Source organism: Erinaceus europaeus, chromosome 12, assembly GCF_950295315.1.
Source record: "Erinaceus europaeus chromosome 12, mEriEur2.1, whole genome shotgun sequence".
Taxonomy (NCBI): Eukaryota; Metazoa; Chordata; class Mammalia; order Eulipotyphla; family Erinaceidae; genus Erinaceus; species Erinaceus europaeus.
In genome coordinates, this window is record NC_080173.1 from 31,624,991 (window position 1) to 31,646,524 (window position 21,534).

The window sequence follows — 21,534 nt, forward strand, 5'->3', positions numbered from 1 at the left end:
TCTGTCATTATGTTACAGGAAACCCTCCTCCCCACCCTAGAGTCTTTTACTTTGGTACAATACATCAGCTCCAGTCCAAGTTCTGCTTAGTGTTTTCCCTTCTGGTCTTGTTTTTCAACTTCTATCTGAGTGAAATCATCCCATATTCATCCTTCTCTTTCTGACTTATCTCACGTAACATGATTCACTCAAGCTCCATCCAACATGGGGTGAAGAAGGTGAAGTCACTATTTCTAATAGCTGAGTAGTCTTCCATTGTGTATATATACCACAGCTTACTCAACCACTCATTTGTTGTTGGGCACCTGGGTTGCTTCCAGGTTTTGGCTATTGCAAATTGTGCTGCTATGAGCATTAGTATACACACATCTTTTAGGATGAGTAGCTTTCATTCTTTAGAATATATCTCTGGGGGACGAGTTTTAGGGTCATAAGGTAGGCCCACATCTAGCCTTCTGACAATCCTCTAGACTGCTCTCCACAGGGGTTGGACCAATTTACATTCCCACAGCAGTTCAGGAATGCTCCATTCTGCAAAGCCTCTCATTTGTTGCTGCTACCTTTTCTGATGTATGACATTCTCACAGTGAATTGGCATCTCATTATTGTCTTTATTTGCTTTTCTCTGACGATTAGTGACTTGGAGCATTTTTTTCATACATTTGTTGGCCTTTTGGATTTCTTCTATGGTGTATATTCTGTTCATATCCTCTCCCCATTTTTTGATGTGGTCATATGTTTTCTTGTTGCTGAGTTTGGCGAGCTCTTCATATATTTTTGTTATTAGCCTCTTACCTGCTGTATGGCATGCAAAGATTCTCCCACTTTATGGAATTTCTCTGTGTTAGAGTAGTGGTTTCTTTTGCTGTGCAGAAGCTATTCAATTTTATGTAGTCCCACTGGTTTATTTTTGTTTTAGTCTTCTTTATAATTGGATTTGTATCATTGAAGATGCCTTTAAAATTTATACGGATAAGAGTTCTCTTAGTATTTAATAGTTTCTGGTCTAAAATTCAAGTTCTTGATACACCCGGAATTTACTTTTGTGTTTGGTGAAATATAGTGGTAATGTTTCATTCTCCTGCATGTTTCTACCCATTTTTTAGAACACCATTATATTGAAGAGACACCCCTTTCCCCATTTAATAGTCTGGCCACCTTTGTCAAAGATTAGATGTCCATGGATGTGGGGACTTACTTCTGGACTCTCTCAAAGAACCAACATTTAGCTTCATTGATCTTTGGTATGGTTTTCTTATTTTCGATGTTATTTATTTCCATAACTTTAGTTATTTCAGTCCTTCTGGTTGATTTTGGGTTCCTTTGTTCTTCTAAGTTAGGGAAGATGTGTGATCAGGTTGTTTATTTGAGCTTTTTCTTGTTTCCTAACATGAGCTTCTATGGCTATGAACTTCTCTCTCAGTACTGCCCTGGCCGTGTTCCAAATCTTTTGATTGCTTGTGTCATCATTTTCATTGAATTCTGGAAACATTTTGACTTCATCCTTAATTTTCTCTTTGACTCAGTAGTTGATAAGTGGTGTACTGTGGAGTGTATTTTGAGCAGATCTTTTAGAGGTCTAGGCCCATATGGGGGAATCCAAGGATTCCCTGACTAGGTAACTTGATATTGGTAAAAATGGACAATTAAATGAGTCAGTCTCTTGCCCCTTTCCAGTTTATGTATTCCCTTCTTTGTCTGACAAGCTGAAACATTCTTCCTTTTGTAAAAGCTTTTCATGTTACTCATTATATCTAAGTTAAGTGTTAGGTTTATGGCATCTGACCTTGAGTTAGGGAGAAAATAATACTAGATTTCTAGAAAAGTGTAAGTTAACATCAAGTTTTTATTTACTTGTTTGATAATTATATAAAGTTTTTCTTAGGAACAATGATTATACGACACATTTTCATCCTCTGGTTGGCCAATAATACAAATGTTACTTCTTTTGAGATCATCCCATATGTCTCTGTTGTTGTTTTCAGTCTCTCTCAATCTCTTTTTGGACTCTTTTACCTCTTTCTTAGTTTTCTCTAGATCATCCTCTGTCTGGCTAATTCTGTTTTTTGCTTCTGTTACTCTGCTAACATTTTTTAGCCTGCAAAAACATTTTTTAATATGCTCTGCTAGATAGAAACATCAAGGAAACCAGGATAGAGTCTGACCACAAGATTTTCAGCTACTATAAAAAAAGTATCTGGCCCATAGTAGAGGCTCAATTATTACTTGTTGACTAATAAAATGAGTGAGGACAGACCAGGCCCTTTATGTACTCACTGTTCAGCACTATTTAATTTAATGTAGGTTTTGTGCAGTGTTTAGAATCAATACCTATTTTTAATTTAGCTGTAAACACTAGCAAACAAAATGGTCCAGTAATTGGACTTGGAGTTGGGAAGGGTGAGCTATGAGGTAGATGGTGGGGAGATGAATTCCATTTAGTTGTGTCAAACATCCACTGCCAAGTAAGAAAGTTCCTTCATTTTTGGGGTTTACAAAAATGAGAATAGAACCCCTTTTCACATATTCTCCACAAAGTACCATAGTTTTTGAGAGCCTGTAGTTTCTCTGTGAGTTTAACGACTAGTCTTTATCTTAAAATAATGAAGCAAGTCTTTTTTCTTTGATGTAAGGCTATAGAAACTTTGATTTCCCCCCCCCAGTGGAAAATCTAATAAATTGTTCAATGATTCTATGTATAAGGGGAGAGTATAAATAGATAAGAATGATGACACAGGAAATTTGAGCCTTTTGATGTGAAATCTGATTACATGTCAACCACGTTCCTCTATGATTCAGATTGGAATTTTGTAAGTCTCCTGCTGTCTTCCACAAAAGCTTATGGATTCTTGGCTACAAGGGATTTGTTGTCTGTTCTGTGTTAGTTGAAAACTTGTATTTTTTTTTTGTAGATACATTTCAAATTTTGTGCAGCATTGTACCCTGTACAATCTATAGAAGTCCTATAAGTAAAATCCCCTTGGTTCCTCTTTGTTGGACTAAGAAAACAGCATTTTAATTCAAGTTCTTTTTAACATACAGAATTCTCTCCCCCACTCTTAAATGGAATCTCAGTCTATTGACAGAGGCATTGATGTGGAAAATGTCTTTTTCTACCTGAAAGGAATGTGAAATGATATGCCAAATATATATCTAGAGTATACTTATTTTTCTAAATGTTTTCTGTTCTTGAGAATTTAGATTAACTTTGTAAATATTAGTGACAAATATTAGTGTCAGAGAATGCCTGAAAACTGTAATTTGTAAATATAGGACATTTTTAACAGCCATAACATTAGAACACTTAGAAATCATTACATTGCTGGTAAGGATTTTAATTTTTTAGTTAAAGGATTCAATTTCCTTCTGGAAATTAGGACATTAGGATCTAATTATGAAATTGTCATTGAATGGGTATATTTTAACCTCTCATTTGTTTTTATAAATGTGGTCAGAGTTTATATTTAAATGGTAATATTTTCAAGAGTTGATTGGATGAATCTTTCTTCCTACTAACATTCATATATATATATATATATATATATATATATATATATATATATATACAACAATATTTTCTCCTACATACTATAAATAGGTATGATTTAATCATGAAGACTAAACATATAAATTATTTTAAGAAAATTAAAACTATTTTTAAGCCAGCCACTGAAAGTCATTTTACATTTTAGTATATTTCCTTATGGTCATTTTTTTTTCTTTCTGATATAGAGAGAGAAATGGAGAGGAGGAGGATAGAAGAGAGAGACAGTGAGAGATAATGGGAGAGAGAGAGACATTGCTTTACCCCTCCTAAAACATCCCCCCTGCAGATAGGAACCAAGAGTGTGAATCCAGGTTCTTGAACATGGGGATATGTGAGTTCTACTGGGCGCACCACTGCCGGGTTTCCTTATCATCTTTTTTATGATTTGTACATAGAGAAATGTTGCCAAGGTAGCCAAAGTTCATTTTGCTTCTTACAAGTCTGGAAGATTACAGTGTCAGCAGAATTTTCCCTTGAGAGGTCCTCATGGCTTGATTCCTATGTTTCTACAAGGTCTTCCTTATGTCTTTGTTCTCTTGCTCCCCTCCTGCATTTTATTTAGAAATAATATACACCACAGTACATAGTTTACTTGTTTTAAGGATTCGTTTATTTATTAGGACGGGAGCGAGAAAATCAGAGAATCACATGTGATACCTGGGATTGAACTTGAGAACTCGTGATTGAAAGTTAGTATACTTTTTTTAAAAAAAATTTTATTTAAGAAAGGATTAATGAACAAAACCATAAGGTAGGAGGGGTACAACTCCACACAATTCCTACCACCCAGTCTCCATAGCCCACCCTCTCCCCTGATAGCTTTCCCATTCTCTATCCCTCTGGGAGCAGGGACCCAGGGTCATTGTGGGTTGCAGAAGGTGGAAGGTCTGGCTTCTGTAATTGCTTCCCCACTGAACATGGGCGTTGACTGGTCAATCCATACTCCCAGTCTGCCTCTCTCTTTCCCTAGTAGGGTGGGTCTCTGAGGAAGCTGAGCTCCAGGACACATTGGTGGGGTCTTCAATCCAGGGAAGCCTGGCCAGCATCCTGGTGGCATCTGGAACTTGGTGACTGAAAAGAGAGTTAACATACGAAGCCAAACAAATTGTTGAGCAATCATGGATCCAAAGCTTGGAATAGTGGAGAGGAAGTGTTAGGGAGGTACTGCAAACTCTAGTGTACTTCTGCTTTCAGGTATATATTTTGCAGTAGTTTATGGATACATGTGAACATAAGCTCTCTCTCACAGAAACTGGTGTATATCTAGGTTATGGGACTTTGTTAGAAAGTGAACCACCTGAGATGAAATTAGAGTGTACTATAAAAGGAAAGGTCTCACCCGAGTAATGAAGCTGAAGGGTTGTCATTCCACATGTGAAATCTCTGGACACAGTCTGAGGTGAAGCATGTTGAGGTGGCAATCGTTGTATTGGTTAGGTTGTGATCGGCAGATGCAATATTATTTGGTATGGATTGGGAGAGGCATATGGGAAAGTGGGCCCTATCCAAGGGTTCCAGGACTGTGGGAAGTAGGGGCTCTATAGTGGAGATGTGAAGTTCCTGCTGTCTTAGGGTTCAAAAAGATAATCGATAGTTAATGTTATCATCACATTATTTGGAAATTGGGTTAACTTTGAAAAGTTATTTTGTTAGGGTTTGCTGTACAGTATCCAGTATCTTGTATATAGCTGTGGTATTGGATGCTTCGAATCTACTTGGTCTAGGCTTTTGAGAGAGTCCGCATATCAAATACACAGCCTGTATCATCCCATACTCATTTATCTTTCTGACTTAGTTCACTTAACATAATTCCTTCTAGCTCTGTCCAAGATGGGTCAGAGAAGGTGGGCTCATATTTTTCTTGATAGCTGCATAGTATTCCATTGTGTATATATACCACAGCTTTCTCAGCCACTCATCAGTTGTTGGGCACCTGGGTTGCTTCCAGGTTTTAGCTATTATGAATTGTGCTGCTATGAACATAGGAGTACACACCTCTTTTTGGTTGGGTGTTATGGAGTCCTTGGGGTATAACCCCAGGAGAGGAATTACTGGATCATATGGAAGGTCCATGTCTATCCTTCTGAGAGTTTTCCAGACTGCTCTCCACAGAGGCTGGACCAATTTACATTCCCACCAGCAAAAAAAAAGGGTTCCTCTGTCCCCACATCCTCTCCAGCATTTGTTGCTGCTGTCCTTTTTGATGTATGCCATTCTTACAGGAGTGAGGTGGTATCTTAGTGTTGTCTTAATTTGCATTTCTCGGACAATCAGTGACCTAGAGCAGTTTTTCATGTGTTTGTTAGCCTTTTGGATCTCCTCTGAGGTGAATGTTTTGTTCATATCCTCTGCCCATTTTTGAATGGGGTCATTTGCTTTTTTGGTGCTAAGTTTGCTGAGCTCTTTATATATTTTGGTGATTAGTTTCTTGTCTGATGTAAAGCATGTGAAGATCTTCTCCCATTCTGTGAGGAGTCTCTCTGTTTGTTTAATAGTTTCTTTGGATGTGCAGAGCTTTTCAATTTGATGTAGTCCCATTGGTTTGTTTCTGCTTTAGTCTTCCTTGCAACTGGTTTTGATTCATCAAAGATGTCCTTGAGGTGTATGTGGGAAAGTGTTTTACCAATGTTTTCCTCTAAGTATTTGATTGTTTCTGGTCTGACATCTAGGTCTTTGATCCATTTGGAGTTGATTTTTGTTTCTGGTGAGATAAAGTGGTTCAATTTCATTCTTCTGCATATTACAACCCAGTTTTCCCAGCTCCATTTATTGAAGAGAGCCTCCTTTTTCCATTTAATCCTTTGAGCCCCCTTATCAAAGACTAGGTGCGCATAGGTGTGGGGATTTATTTCTGGGCTTTCAATTCTGTTCCACTGGTCTGTGTGCCTATTTTTGTTCCAGTACTATGCTGTTTTGATGATGATGGCTTTATAATATAGTTTAAGGTCTGGGAGTGTGATGCCTCCATTTCTGTTTCTTTTCCTCAAGATGGTTTTGGCAATTCTAGGTGTTTTCATGTTCCAGATAAATGATTGTAGTGTTGGTTCTATTCTCTTAAAGAAGCTTGGTGGAACTTTGATGGATATTGCATTAAATTTGTATATGGCTCTGGGGAGAATATTCATTTTGATGATATTTATTCTTCCAATCCATGAGGATGGGATATCTTTCCATTTCTTGGTATCAGTTTCTATTTCCTTGAGTAGCGACTCATAGTTTTCAGCATACAAGTCTTTCACTTCTTTGGTCAACTTTATTCCTAGGTATTTGATTGATTTTGCTGAAACAATAAATGGGAGTGATTTCTGGATGTCTTCTTCTTCAGATTTAGTGTTTGCATAAAGAAATGCCACTGATTTTTGTACATTGATTTTGTAGCCTGATACCTTGCTATATTGCCTAATAACTTCCAGTAATTTTCTGCTGGATTCTTTAGGTCTTTCTATGTATACTATCATATCATCGGCAAATAGTGAGAGCTTGACTTCCTCCCTTCCAATCTGTATTCCTTTGATTTCTTTCTCTTGCCTGATTGCTATGGTAAGAACTTCCAATACTATGTTGAAGAGTAACGATGACAGTGAACAGCTCTGTCTAGTCCCCGATCTGAGGGGGAATGCTTTATCCTTCTGTCCATTGAGTATGATTTTGTCTGTAGGATTGCTATATATAGACTCCACTATCTTGAGGAATTTCCCATCTATTCCCATTTTTTGTAGAGTTTTGAGCATGAATGGGTGTTGGATTTTGTCAAAGGCTTTCTCTGCATCTGTTGAGATAATCATGTGGTTTTTGGCTTTTCTTTTATTGATGTGGTGAATGACATTGATTGACTTACGGATGTTGAACCAGCCTTGCATTCCTGGGATGAATCCCACTTGGTCGTGATGAACAATCTTTTTGATATGTTGCTGTATCCGGTTGGCCAAGATCTTGTTTAATATTTTGGCATCTATGTTCATCAGAGATATTGGTCTGTAATTTTCCTTTTTTGTTCTGTTCCTATCAGCTTTTGGTATCAGGTTGATGTTGGCTTCATAGAAGGTGGAAGGGAGTATTCCTGTTTCTTCACTCTTATGGAATAGCTTAAGAAGTATGGGTATTAATTGTTTCTTGTAAGTTTTGTAGAATTCGTTTGTGAAGCCATCTGGTCTAGGACTTTTGTTGTTGGGGAGATTCTTAATAACAGTTTCAATTTCTTTGTCTGTGATTGGTGCATTTAGATTTTGTAGTTCTTCCTGGTTCAGTTTTGGAAGGGCATATGTTTCTAGGAATTGTTCCATTTCTTCCAGATTCTCTAGGTTGGTGGCATATAGTTCTTTATAGAAGTTTCGCAGGATTCTCTGGATTTCTGTGGTGTCAGTTGTGATATCTCCTCCATCGTTTACAATTCTATTAATTTGAGTCTTCTCTCTTTTTTGTTTGGTGAGTCTGGCTAGGGGTTTGTCAGTTTTGTTTAATCTTTCAAAGAACCAACATTTGGCTTCATTGATCTTTTGTATGGTTCTTTTATTTTCAATGTTGTTTATTTCTGCTCTAACTTTAATGATTTATGTCCTTCTGGTTGCTTTAGGGTTCCCTGTTCCTCTTCCTCTAAGTCCTTGAGGTGTGCAGTAAGGTCGTTCATTTGAGCTTCTTCTTGGTGTTTAATATGTGATTGTATGGCTATAAGTTTCCCTCTCAGTACTGCTTTAGCTGTGTCCCAAATATTTTGATAGGTTGTGTCTTCATTTTCATTAGTTTCCAGGAACATTTGAATTTCCTGCTTGAGTGAGTCTCTAACCCAGTGGTTCTTAAGGAGCATGTTGTTTAGTTTCCAAATTTTGTGTCTTTTAATAATTTTCTGTTTGTTGTTAAATGTTAGTTTTACTGCACTGTGGTCTGAGAAGATATTTGGGATGATTTCAATGCTCTTGAATTTATTGATGCTGTCTTTGTGGCCTAACATGTGGTCTATCCTTGAGTATGTGTTATGTGGATTTGAAAAGAAGGTGTATTCCAGTTTTTTGGGGTGGAGGAGTCTGAAAATGTCCAAGAGGTCTAGTCTGTCGATCTCTTCATTTAATTCTCTTGTATCTTTATTGGTTCTCTGCTTTGTTGATGTGTCTAAGTGTGAGAGTGGGGTATTGAAGTCTCCCACTAATATTGTATTACTATTGATGTATTTTTGAAATTCTTTCAGTATGTGCTTAATGTATTTAGATGGTCCCTCATTGGGTGCATAGATGTTAATAGTTGTTAAGTTTTCTTGGCTGATTGATCCTCTAATCATTATGTAATGTCCTTGCCTATCTTTTATTACTTTATTTAATTTAAAATCTATCGTGTCTGAGATGAGAATGGCTGTTCCTGCCCTTTTTTGTGGTCTGTTAGCCTGTATGATAGTTTTCCATCCTTTCACTTTAAGTCTGTGTTTATCTTGTTGTGACAGATAGGATTCTTGCAAGCAGCATATGGTTGGGTTATGTTTTCTGATCCATCCCCCCACCCTGTGCCTTTTGATGGGTGAGTTTAAGCCATTGACATTTATTGATATTATGGATTTACTGTATTGTAGTGCCATTGTTCAAAAAAAATTTGTTTGCTCTGATATATTGCAAGTATTATAGTGATGTTCTTGTTTATAAGAGGTCTTTTAGAACCTCTTTCAGGGCCGGCTTGGTGATGGTTGCCTCCTTTAACTGTTGTTTATCTAAGAAGGTTTTGATCCCTCCATCTAGTTTGAATGAAAGTCTAGCAATATATATTATCCTTGGTTAAAACCCTTTTTCATTCAGGGCTCGATAGGTATCTTGCCACTCCCTTCTGGCTTTTAGAGTTTGAGTGGAGAAGTCTGCAGATAATCTTATGGGTTTTCCCTTGTATGTGACTTTTTGTTTCTCTCTTGCAGCCTTTAGGATCCTTTCTTTATCCTTACTTCTTCTCATTGTGACTATGATGTGTCTTGGTGTCTTCATGTCTGGGTTGATTCTGTTTGGTACTCTCTGGCCCTCTTGAACCTTGATATCCTTTCTGTTATTCAGGTGTGGGAAGTTTTCTTCTATAATTTCCTCTAGAATGTTTGCTTCCCCTTCCTCTCTTTCTTCCTCTGGCAGGCCAATTATACAAATGTTACTTCTTTTGAGATCATCCCATTGTCTCTGTTGTTGTTTTCAGTGTCTCTCAATCTCTTTTTAAGCTCTTTCACCTCTTTCTTTGTTTTCTCTAACTCATCCTCTGTCTGACTAATTCTGTTTTCTGCTTCTGTTAGTCTGCTTTCCCTTGCCTCAGCTTCTTTCTTCATTACAGCTATTTCAGCTTTCATTTCTCTAATTGCCTCCAGATAATCAGTATTTTCCTTGGGAGTCTCAACTGTTGTTTCCCTAATACTGCCATTGCTTTCCTCCAATGTTGTTTTCATTTCTGTGATTAATAAGTTTATTATTGCTTGCATACTTTTCTTATCTATGGTTACTTCTGGCTGATTTGTAGTTTCTTCTGGGCTCTTGTCTTCATTCACTGGAGTAGCAGTTTTATTTGTTTATGATCTACCCATTTTTTTTTATTTGTGTTTCTTTTTTTTATGCTCTGTTGTTCCTCAGTTGTTGTGTCTTTAGTACAAGTAACACTGTACTAAATACCTTTATGACAATCGCACTCACCAACCTCCGGAATTACAGCAGCAACTGAAGTAAGTATTGAAGTAGTTTAATGGTTACCAGTTAGCCAAACAATTTCTTCAGTCCGTGAAAAAATAGTAACCAAATCCCAGTGAAGAAAGAGAAAAGAAAGGATAGCAAGAATAGACAGTTATGCAAATCTACTATCCACTGTATATTCTAGGGGTAACAAGAGGGTAAAGGTAACTAGAGCAGAGATACACACATAGAGAGTCCACTCTAAGTCAGATTTCTTCCCCAAAATAATTCACAAATTCAGAAAGGCAAAGAAGAAGGAAGAAGTGTATGACAAGATTAAAAAAAAAAGAGAGAGAGAGAGAGACAAGAGAGAGAAAAGGGAGAAGATAAGAAAAAGAGCTGTAATTAAAGAGCAGTGAAAAGGAATTCCCAAATGTGTATCAGTGAATTCAAAAAAGCACCCTGTTTGGTGGTGTGGGGGATCCTCCTAGGAGCTGGTCCCCAGGGACTGCTTATGGGGGGGGTGTGGGAAGGAGGTATGCTTGAAAATTAAAAGGAAGAAAAAAAAATTTTTTCCCCTTTTTTCCCTACTCTAATTCTTAACCCAAATTAAGTTATAGTCACTTCCTTGGTGTCACCGCTAGGACCCCTTATTGGCTGGCCTGCTAAAGGCAGAAAATCCTACTATTTCCAGGAGATGTGGTCGGAGCTCAAGCCACTTGCAGCTTCTCAGTCCGCCATCTTCCGGGAAACCCCCCCTCCAGACTTTTTTAAAGGATTTCTCAAAAATGAAAACTAGCTACAAGTTCTTTTGATCCAATGAGAGCTGTACTCAAGAAGTCCTCGGATCCGCCCTCAGGGTCGCGGTGGTCCCCGGAGACTCCCAAAAGAAAGCCTTGAGCTACAATGCTCCCTCCCGGTCCTCTGCTGGCCGCCCAGCAGTGCTCTGCAACCGGTGGAGGAGCCGCCTTTCCGGGCTGAGGACAGTGCCCGGCGCACCCGCCTTGCCCGCCGCCGCCTGGGAAGTCTGGAGCAGCCCGCCCGCTAGTTCGTGCCACCTTTACTCTAATTCTTAACCCAAATTAAGTTATAGTCACCTTCTTGGTGTCACCGCTAGGACCCCTTATTGACTGGCCTACTAAAGGCAGAAAATCGTACCGTTTCCAGAAGATGTGATCAGAGCTCAAGCCACTAACAGCTTCTCAGTCCACCATCTTCCGGGAACCCCCCAACTTTTCCGAAAGTTAGTATTCTAAGCGTTGTGCAACCTCCCACGCCTCCATAAGTGTATACACTTCAGGTGAACAGGATGATAGTTTGATTTTCATCTACTGTGACTTCTTTACCACAGCTCATATCCATCTTTCTAGTGCTGTCTGTCTTGTTCTCTGCAGTGTAGATAGGTGCTTCAGCCTTACCACTTCCATGTTCTAGGTTTCTCTCACAGGTGTCTTATTCTGAATGGTGGTGAGATGTTCTTGTGAGCAGGTACTGTGTCAGGAATACCAATGTTGCCATCTTAGTGATGCTCTTCTACCATTCAGACATTATGCTCATTGATTTTGTATAGTTGAGATAATTTTGACTATGCCCGTCTCATTTAATTTCTTATCTTTCCATCTCCCATATCATTAAGCCATATTTATAAATACAATTTTTGTAACTACTGTATATTCAGGTTGTTTTGTTCTCCAGGAATTATAAATACCTTTTGCACTGGTCTCCATCAGTTTTTTATTTATTTATTTATTTATTTATTTTCCTCTGGCAATATATATAAATGATACTAAATCTCATTAGCAAGTCAAATTGTTATAATAAAAATACCATTTTAATTATAAGAAGCTCTTTTTTTCTTTAAAAGTAGAATGTTAACATGAAGGAAAGCTGGGTCAAGAGGATATGCAAACTCTGCTATTTCTGTAAATTTTCTCTAAGTCTAAAAGCATTTCAGGATTAAAAGTGGGAAATTTACTGACTTGGGGACAGGTGGTGGCACACTTGGTAGAGAGCGTATGTTACTTTGTGCAAGGATTTAGGTTCAAGCCCCTGGGCCCTGCAGTGGGGAAGTTTCATGAGTGATTAAGCAGTGCTGTTGTTGTCCCTTTCTCTCTCTTTCTCTCTGTCTCTCTCTCTCCCCTCCTTCCATCTCAGTTTCTCTCTATCCAGTAAATGAATAAATAAATAAAATGCTTTAAAGAAATTAATGGGCTCATAATGATTCTATACATTTATTCAATAATGTCATTGTACTTATTGATCTCTGTATTCATGAGTCAGTGTAAGCCCAGAATTCTCAGAATATGCTTAAGTAGTTCTCTGTGTCACACTCTAGCACTGGACAGCAAATAAAATATTTCCAGCAAAAACTCTCATTTATTGCCTTGTCTCTGAGCCTGCTCCATAGGCTGTATACTTATCTCAGTTAGCCCTTTTACTATCCTATAAGTAAGCAGGAAAATTATCATGCTTATTTTACAGATGAGAAAACTAAGGCCATAAAATAGAATAGTTCATCCAAAGTCATACTGTAAAGTGTTATTGCTTTAATTGGTTTCATTTGTAAGATATGTCTACTTGGCAGAAGTGACTTCCAACACGGGAATGGATGTTTGTCTTTATTTCCAGCTGGATATGGTGTTCCCTTTCCAACAGATGAACCTACAGATATTATTCCACGAAGCTGCCAACTAACGACAGATGTTCCACAAGTCACACAGCTGCTAAACATGACTAAGCTCCGCCAAACTGATATAAAATTTGGAGGTCATCGCCTCAATTCAGCAGAATCAGGTATGCCCCCAGGCATCTAAATTATAAGCATATTTTCAAGGTCAAAAAGGGAGAAGAAAAAAAGACTTGCAATAACACTTTATTGCTTGAAATTAAACAGTGAAGTCACTTTAATGTCAACTCATGTCAGTGATAAGTCATTATTTTAAATTCTCAACTAGAAATTTAAATCAGCTGAATATTTTCTGTATTTTTACATGTTAAGTCACAACATTCTGATTATTTCTTCTCCTTTCCTATATGCTTCCAAGTCGTGCCAATTACACCTTCTAAAAAATTCTCCAGTCTGTCACCTCCTCAATCCTATTTCTGCTTCCATTAACCTCCTGGTTAATCTACACATTGCTACAAGAATTATCTTTCTGTAATGCAGATGTAATCATGTTGCTCTTTCATTAAAGACACTAAAATTTTTATTCATGATTTCATAATGACTTACAAGATTATAAGATCATTGGGGTATACTTTCACACCACAACTGCAACCAAAGTCTTGTGCCCTCTTCTGCTTCAACAGAGAACCACCATATTTCTCACAAAGGCTTAGAGACAGGTTGTCTATTCTTTCATTTGCAAGTTCTTATATGCCAACTGCCTATATCCCAAATATGAACGTACCCATCTGGTCTCTTACCTCGTCACCTACTTCTCTAACATCATCTCCAATTTCATTCATTTTGTCTCATAGGACACATTGTCATCTTTTTTTAATAGAAGAATAGTATTCCATTGAATATATGTGCCATAACATATTTATCCAATCTGTCACTGGCCATGAAGATTGCTTCCAGATCTTGGCTATTATGAATAATGCAGCTATGAACACAGGGATAAATACATATGTCCCTTCAAATAAGTGTTTTCATGTCCTTTAGATATATGCCCAGGAGTGGTGCACTGAATCATAAGGTATTTCCTTTTTTTTATTGCCACCTGAGTTGTTGCTGGGGCTTGGTTCCAGCACTACAAATACATAGCTCCTGGCAGCCTTTTTTTTTAACTTTATATTTTTATAAGACAAAGAAAATAAGAGGGTGAAGGAGATACAGAGGGAGAAAGAGTGATACTTTGTGAAGTGTTCACCCTGCAGGTGGGGAACAGGAGCTCAAATCTGGGTCCTTGCTTGTGATAATGTGTGTGTTCAACCAGATGTATGAGTACCACACTCCCTTTCCATTTTTACTTGTTTGAGGACTCTGTACCATTTTCCTTATAGGTTGCATCATTCCCACCAATAGTGTAATAGAGTCCTTTTCCTCCACATCCTGCCAACACTTACATTTCCTATCTTATTGATGTAGGCCATTCTCACAGGTGTGATGTGGAATTTCAGTGTATTAATTTACTACATTTCTCTAATGATGAGTAAAGTGGAAAAAATGTTCAAGTCTGTGGGCCATTGTACCCCACAAGGGAAAAAGAACAGGTGGAGGGTAGGGATCAACCTGCCATCAAAGCAGCAGTTATAGAAGCAAGAATTCCTACCTTCTGTACCCCAAAAAGAATTGTGGTGCATACTCCCAGAGGAGCAGAAATGATAGGGGAAGAAGACCAGAGGGCTCTGAACTCCAACTTCATCAGGACCAGAGAAAGAGAGACATTTGGATGTAGTAATAGATGTATGTATGTGTGACTTGGAAAGGCAGAGAAGATGGGACCTTTAAAAAATGGGCAAATATATACAAATATAGACAGATAATTGTAGAAATAATAGTGAACCCATATCTGCAACATTGGGAGAACTGCAGTAGCTTACAGTGGAGGAATTGGGGATCCAGAACCCTGGTGGTGGAAATGGCACAAAATTGTTCTTCTTTTTTCTTGCAACTTTGTAAATCAATATTAATGCACTAATAAAAAATAAACATAAAAATAAGTCTATGGTCCATTTGTCTGTCTTCTTCAGAAAACTATTTTTATAGTTTTTTGTTACTGTTTATAAGTGTTTCAATCACTTGCCAGATGTATGGTGTGAAATACCTTTCTCTGGTTACTGGGATACCTGTTTATCATTGGGTAGTTTGTTCTCAAAGTGTGGAAACTTTTTAGTTTGATGTAGTCCCATTTAGTCAATATTTTATTTTATTTTATTTTACCAGAGCACTACTCAGCTCTGGCTTATGGTGGTGCAGGGGATTGAACCTGGGACTCGGGAGCCTCAGGCATGAGAGTCTCTTTGCATAACCATTATGCTATCTACCCCTGCCCAGTCTATATTGTTTTAATTTCATCTGCCCACAGAGTTGAGTCTCTACATCGTTGATGCTAATATCCCAAAGTGTTTCACTGATAACTTCTAGTCATTTTATATTTTCAGATCTAATATACAGCTCTTTGATATATTTGGAGTTAATTTTGGTATATGATTTTAAGTGGCCATATGCCTTGCTTTTTCTACACATGGCTGTCCAGTTTTCCCAGTACTGTTTGTTGAAGAGGACTTCTTTTCCTTACTGAATGGTTTTGATTCTTTTGTCAAATACTAAGTGTCCATTTAAATGTGTGGGTCTATTTTGGGGCTCTCTATTCAACTTCACTGGTCTGAGTGTGACTTAAGACTTTAAATGCCTTTCCCAGTAATTAAAAAGCAAAATGAAAAACATAAAGAAAACAGTAGAAAGCTCACCAAAAATCACCCATACCTATCCAAAACCTACTTCTTTTATTTATTTATTTACTTATTAATAATATTTCTTTATTGAATAATTAATGTTTTACATTCAACAGTAAATACAATAGCTTGTACATGCATAACATTTCTGGGACTCGGGCTGTAGTCTTCTTCTAGCGTTTCCCCTTCTTCCGTAGCCAGTCAACAGCGTAAGGTTGAGCCTGATGTAAAGTTTCGAAACCTCCTTTGAATCTAGAGAGGTGGCAGTCGTTGACTATGTGGGTCATAGTCTGTCTGTAGCCACAGGGGCAGTTCAGGTCGTCTCTGGCTCCCCAGCGATGGAACATAGCGGCACACCGGCCATGGCCTGTTCGATAGTGATTGAGGAGGGCCCAATCATAACGTGCTAGGTCAAAGCCAGGTTGACACTTGCAGGGATCTGTGATGAGGTGTTTGTTCTTTACCTCAGCTGACTGCCAACTCTGTTTCCAAGAGACTGGAACAGAGAAGTTCAGTGTAGGCATAGGGGACCAGATTGGGTGATGAGACGTCAAGCGTTGGACAGGGTGGGCGAAGATATCCGTGTATATTGGCAGGTCCGGTCGAGCGTAGACATGGGAAATGAACTTAGATGATGCCGCATCCCGACGAATATCTGGCGGGGCGATGTTGCTAAGAACTGGCAGCCATGGAACCGGGGTGGAACGGATGGTTCCAGAAATTATCCTCATGGAGGAATATAATTTGGAATCGACCAAGTGGACATGGGGGCTACGGAACCATACTGGGGCACAGTATTCTGCAGTGGAATAGCATAATACCAGAGATGATGATCGTAGTGTGGAAGTGCTCGCGCCCCATGAGGAGCTGGCCAGTCTTGCAATGATGTTATTCCTCGCGCCCACCTTTGCTGCAGTTTTTATGAGATGATTGTGAAATGACAGGGTGCGATCGAGAGTAACGCCAAGATAGACTAGCTGGGCTTCATGCTGGATTCTCGTATCGTCAAGCTGCACATTAAGCTCACGCGCGGCCAAGGCATGGTATAGATGGAAAACAGATGATACCGTTTTTGCAGTGCTAGGGATTAGTCGCCATTTTTTACACTAATCAGATATCAGAGACATGTCTTTCATGTTTCCTCGAGGATGTCGAACTTTGATGCCTGAGTTGCACAGCAGATGTCATCGGCGTAGATGAACTTCCTTGAAGAAGTTTCTGGGAGATCATTGATGTAAATATTAAGTAGCGTAGGAGCCAGAACAGAGCCCTGGGGGAGGCCACTTGAGACAAGTCTCCATCTGCTAGACTTGTCACCCAGATGCACCCGGAATCTTCTGTTTTGGAGAAGAAACGATATAGTGTTGGCCACCCATGGAGGCAGACATCTTGAGATCTTGACTAGGAGACCACAGTGCCAGACCATGTCATAGACTGCTGTGAGATCAACAAAGACAGCACCCATCTTTAAATTCTTCTGGAATCCATTTTCAATGTAAGTTGAGAGGGCCAGGGCTTGTTCGCAGGTAGATCTTCCTGGGCGGAAACCAGCTTGGGTGGGTGATAGGAATTTCTCTGTAAGATGAGAAATACGTGACAGAAGCAGCCTCTCAAGGAGTTTGTAACACACAGAGAGGAGAGAAATTGGTCTATAGCTGGCGGCCAGTGTTGGGTCTTTCTTTGGTTTCAAAACCGCTATAATCTTCGCACGACGCCAAACTTTGGGCATAGACTCAGATTCCAAGATGTGGGACAGGAATGAAGCGAGCCACTTCTTTGCCGCGGGACCCAGGTTAAGAATGAGTTCTGGGGTGATTTTATCATAGCCAGCAGCTGTTCCCGGTTTAACCCTCTTCAAAGCGTCTTCCAGTTCAGACAGTGTAAAGGGAGAGAGTTTTGGAGATGAACAAGATAAACGGAAGTGGGATGACCACTCATGGGAAATTTCTCTTTTCCAGACTGGGTCGATCTTAGCACGTCCAACTTGAGTTAGGTGACTGGCCACTGAGTTTGGAGATACGGGAGGATGGGAGACGGGAGGGGGGTGGCTACCGGCACCCAGTCTGTGAAGAAGCTTCCAGGCCTTCCTACTTGAGTGGGTGAAGTTCAGACTTTCTGTGAGTTGTTGCCAGCGGGCTTGGCGTGCTGCATCCAGGGAGGCAATGAGATGGTCAGCCACATCTGGGTCGCCCGACTCATCATATTGCTTTAGTATTTGCTTGCATTCAGCATCAAGACAAGGCGTATAGTTAGCACGTCTCCCACGAGGAATGGCTTGGGAAGCAGCTTTGAAGATGGCTTGGCGGAAGCGCCTGTAGGAATCTTCAGAGGGGATAGAGTTAACTGGAATTGCAGGAATAGATTTGTTGGTAAGATCACTGAACAGACGCCAGTTTGCTTTCCAAAAGTTCCATCTTAGTTTCTCCAAGCCCAGAATCAGTGGGAGCTGGAGACCAATGTGGATGATAGCTAGGCGGTGATGACTGTGCAGGAAGATCTTGAGAACTTGTCTTGTAATGGGAAAGGCTTGGCCGTTGACTGTGCTAATCCAGCACAGGTTGGGTGACGAGTCTTTATTCCATCTAGCACTGTGAAAAGAGCCTGGCTGTTTGGGATCGTATAATAGGGAGAGGTCATTCGCTGAAGCCCAGTCGGCTAAGGTAGAGCCGTCAGCACGAGTGGAGGAATATCCCCAGTCTTGGTGATGACTATTAAAGTCCCCAACGTAAACGGCTGGGTGATTCGGGTTAGGCAGGACCTCATTATCCCATGAGGCACTGTGAGGCTTCTATACGTTGACGAGCTGAATAGTTCCAATAGTAATAGAGTCGTAGAAGGTCAAAGAGGCCGTATGGTAAACGTCCGCAAGACACGATTTGGCATAGATGGCTCGGCCGTGTTTAGGATGGAGATTATAGCATATTAAATCGAATCCACTGATGGTGAATCGAGCAGCTTCATCGACTGCTATATGTGTTTCTTGTAGGCAGATAACATCTGCCTGATGCTGTATCACCAATTGACCAATAAGAACGTGTTTGGCAAAGGACAGCCCCCTCAACATTAAGTTGGAGGACTCGAAGAGCAGGACCAACAGCTTGATAGCTGTCAGGAGCTGCTTGTTGCTGGCTTTGAATTTGACTGGAATCCATGTGGATTCAGTTGCCTAGGAAGGGCTGTAGTGCAACGGGTTAAGTGCACATGGAGTGAAGCGCAAGGACCAGTGTAAGGATCCCGGTTCAAGCCCCAGCTTCCCACCTGCAGTGGAGTTATTTCACAAGCGGTGAAGCAGGTCTGCAGGTGTCTTTCTCTCACCCTCTCTGTCTTCCCCTCCTCTCTCCATTTCTCTCTGTCCTGTCCAACAATAACTACATCAATAATAACTACAACAATAACAAGGGAACAAAAAGGGAATAAATAAATAAATATAATAAAAAATAAAAAAGCATTTCCCAGTTTTCCATATAGCAATACAACCCCCACTAGGTCCTCTGTCATCCTTTTTGGATGACACAGAATAAAAACTTTTATTCTGAATTCTCCCACACACACACCCCAGAGTCTTTTACTTTGGTGCAATATGCCAATTCCAGTTCAGGTTCTACTTGTGTTTTCTCTTCTGATCTTGTTTTTCAACTTCTTCCTGAGAGTGAGATCATCCCATATTCATCCTTCTGTTTCTTATTTATTTCACTTAACATGAATTTTTTCAAGCTCCATCCAAGATCAGCTGCAAACAGTGAAGTCACCATTTTTAATAGCTGAGTAGTATTCCATTGTGTATATATACCACAACTTGCTCAGCTACTCATCTTTTTTTGGACACCTGGAAACAAAACCTACTTCTTAGTCTAATGGCCAGATGCCTTTTCTGTCATTTCCCCATGTGTGATTTACCTGACCACTCTTTTGACTTCTGCGTGTTCTTGAGTTGGCTTTCTTTGTTGACCACTGCATGCAAGCACACGTCATGAGTGGAGTATCGATGCTGCAGTGTCTCTTTATCTACCTATCTATCTATCTTTTTTTTTATTTTTTATTTAAGAAAGGATTAATTAACAAAACCATAGGGTAGGAGGGGTACAATTCCACACAATTCCCACCACCCAATCTCTATTTCCCACCCCCTCCCATGATAGCTTTCCCATTCTCTATCCCTCTGGGAGCATGGACCCAGGGTCATTGTGGGTTGCAGAAGGTAGAAGGTCTGGCTTCTGTAATTGCTTCCCCGCTGAACATGGGCGTTGACTGGTCAGTCCATACTCCCCATCTGCCTCTCTCTTTCCCTTCTTCTTGTTCTAGCGTTTGCTCTTCTTCCATAGCCAGTTAACAGCATCAGGTTGAGCCTGATGTAAAGTTTTGAGACCTCCTTTGAATCTGGAGAGGTGGCAGTCGTTGACTACGTGGGTCATAGTCTGTCTGTAGCCGCAGGGGCAGTTCGGGTCGTCTCTGGCTCCCCAGCGGTGGAACATAGCGGCGCACCGGCCATGGCCTGTTCGATAGCGATTGAGGAGAGCCAAATCTGTTTCCCTAGTAGGGTGGGTCTCTGGGGAAGCGGAGCTCCAGGACACATTGGTGGGGTCTTCAGTCTAGGGAAGCCTGACCAGCATCCTGATGACATCTGGAACCTGGTGATTGAAAAGAGAGTTAACATACAAAGCCAAACAAATTGTTGAGCAGTCATGGACCCAAAGCTTGGAATAGTGGATAGAAAGTGTTAGGGGGGTACTCACTGCAAACTCTAGTGTACTTCTGCTTTCAGGTATATATTTTGCAGTAGTTTATGGATACGTGTGAACATATGCTCTCTCTCACAGAAACTGGTGTATATCTAGGTTTTGGGACTTTGTTAAAAAGTGAACCACCTGAGATGAAATTAGAATATACTATGAAAGGAAAGGTCTCACCCAAGTAATGAAGCTGAAGGGTTGTCATTCCACACCTGAAGTCTCTGGACACAGTCTGAGGTGAAGCATGTTGAGGTGGCAGTCGTTGTGTTGGTTAGGTTGTGATCGGCAGATGCAATATTATTGGATATGGATTGGGAGAGGCATACAGGAAAGTGGGCCCTATCCAATGGTTCCAGGACTAGGGGAAGTAGAGGCTCTATAGTGGAGATGTGAGGTTCTTACTGTCTTAGGGTTCAAAAAGACAATGGATAGTTAATGTTATCATCACATTATTTGGTAATTGGGTTAACTTTGAAAAGTCCTTTTGTTAGGGTTAGCTGTACAGTACCCAGTATCTTGTATATAGCTGTGCTATTGGTTGCTTCTGATCTACTTGGTCTAGGCTTTTGAGAGAGTCTGCATATCAGTTACACAGCCTATATATTGAAAAGATTCAGTTTGTGTTTTGCATAACTTTGAGACATACAATTAATTTTCCCCCTCTCATATTAATTAACTAGTGATTTATATGACTACATTTTACTAGGAGTGTACATAAACACCATTCCCACCACCAAAAGACTGTGACCCATCCCTCCCACCCACCGCCACCCCCCACTGTCCCAGGAAGCTGCATGTCTACCCCTCACCACTGGGTTTTTACTTTGGTGCCCTACTTACAATTTGGTCAGGTCCTGCTTTTAGTTTCCCTTTCAGATCTTCTTACTCAACTTCTGTTGATGAGTGGGATCATCCCATACTCATCTTTATCTTTCTGACTTAGCTCACTGAACATAATTCCTTCTAGCTCTGTCCAAGATGGGTCAGAGAAAGTGGGTTCATTGTTCTTGATAGCTGCATAGTATTCCATTGTGTATATATACCACAGTTTTCTCCGCCACTCATCTGTTGTTGGGCACCTGGGTTGCTTCCAAGTTTTAGCTATTATGAATTGTGCTGCTATGAACATAGGAGTACACACCTCTTTTTGGTTGGGTGTTATGGAGTCCTTGGGGTATAACCCCAGGAGAGGAATTACTGGATCATATGGAAGGTCTATGTCTAGCCTTCTGAGAGT

The 21,534-nt window shown here is 40.0% G+C and overlaps 1 protein-coding gene and 1 long non-coding RNA gene across 12 annotated transcripts in view; one reads left to right on the forward strand and one right to left on the reverse strand.

Annotated features, from left to right (window-relative positions):
- Window positions 1-10,919, reverse strand: part of LOC132541871 (uncharacterized) — a 300,702-nt gene extending 289,783 nt beyond the window's left edge. Inside the window, exon 1 of the long non-coding RNA XR_009552968.1 lies at window positions 10,850-10,919. This is a non-coding gene — a long non-coding RNA (uncharacterized LOC132541871). The remainder of the gene's footprint in view (window positions 1-10,849) is intronic.
- The window catches only part of CFAP20DC (CFAP20 domain containing), a 307,663-nt gene that overhangs the window by 132,406 nt on the left and 153,723 nt on the right, over window positions 1-21,534 (forward strand). For 10 of the 11 annotated variants that reach the window (XM_060203003.1, XM_060203000.1, XM_060203002.1 and 7 more), the window contains exon 7: window positions 12,793-12,957. In XM_060203003.1, coding sequence (XP_060058986.1) covers window positions 12,793-12,957 — 165 coding nt within the window. Of the gene's footprint in view, window positions 1-12,792; window positions 12,958-14,459; window positions 14,799-21,534 lie in introns of those variants that run through there. The other variant, XM_060203009.1, reaches the window with a different exon arrangement.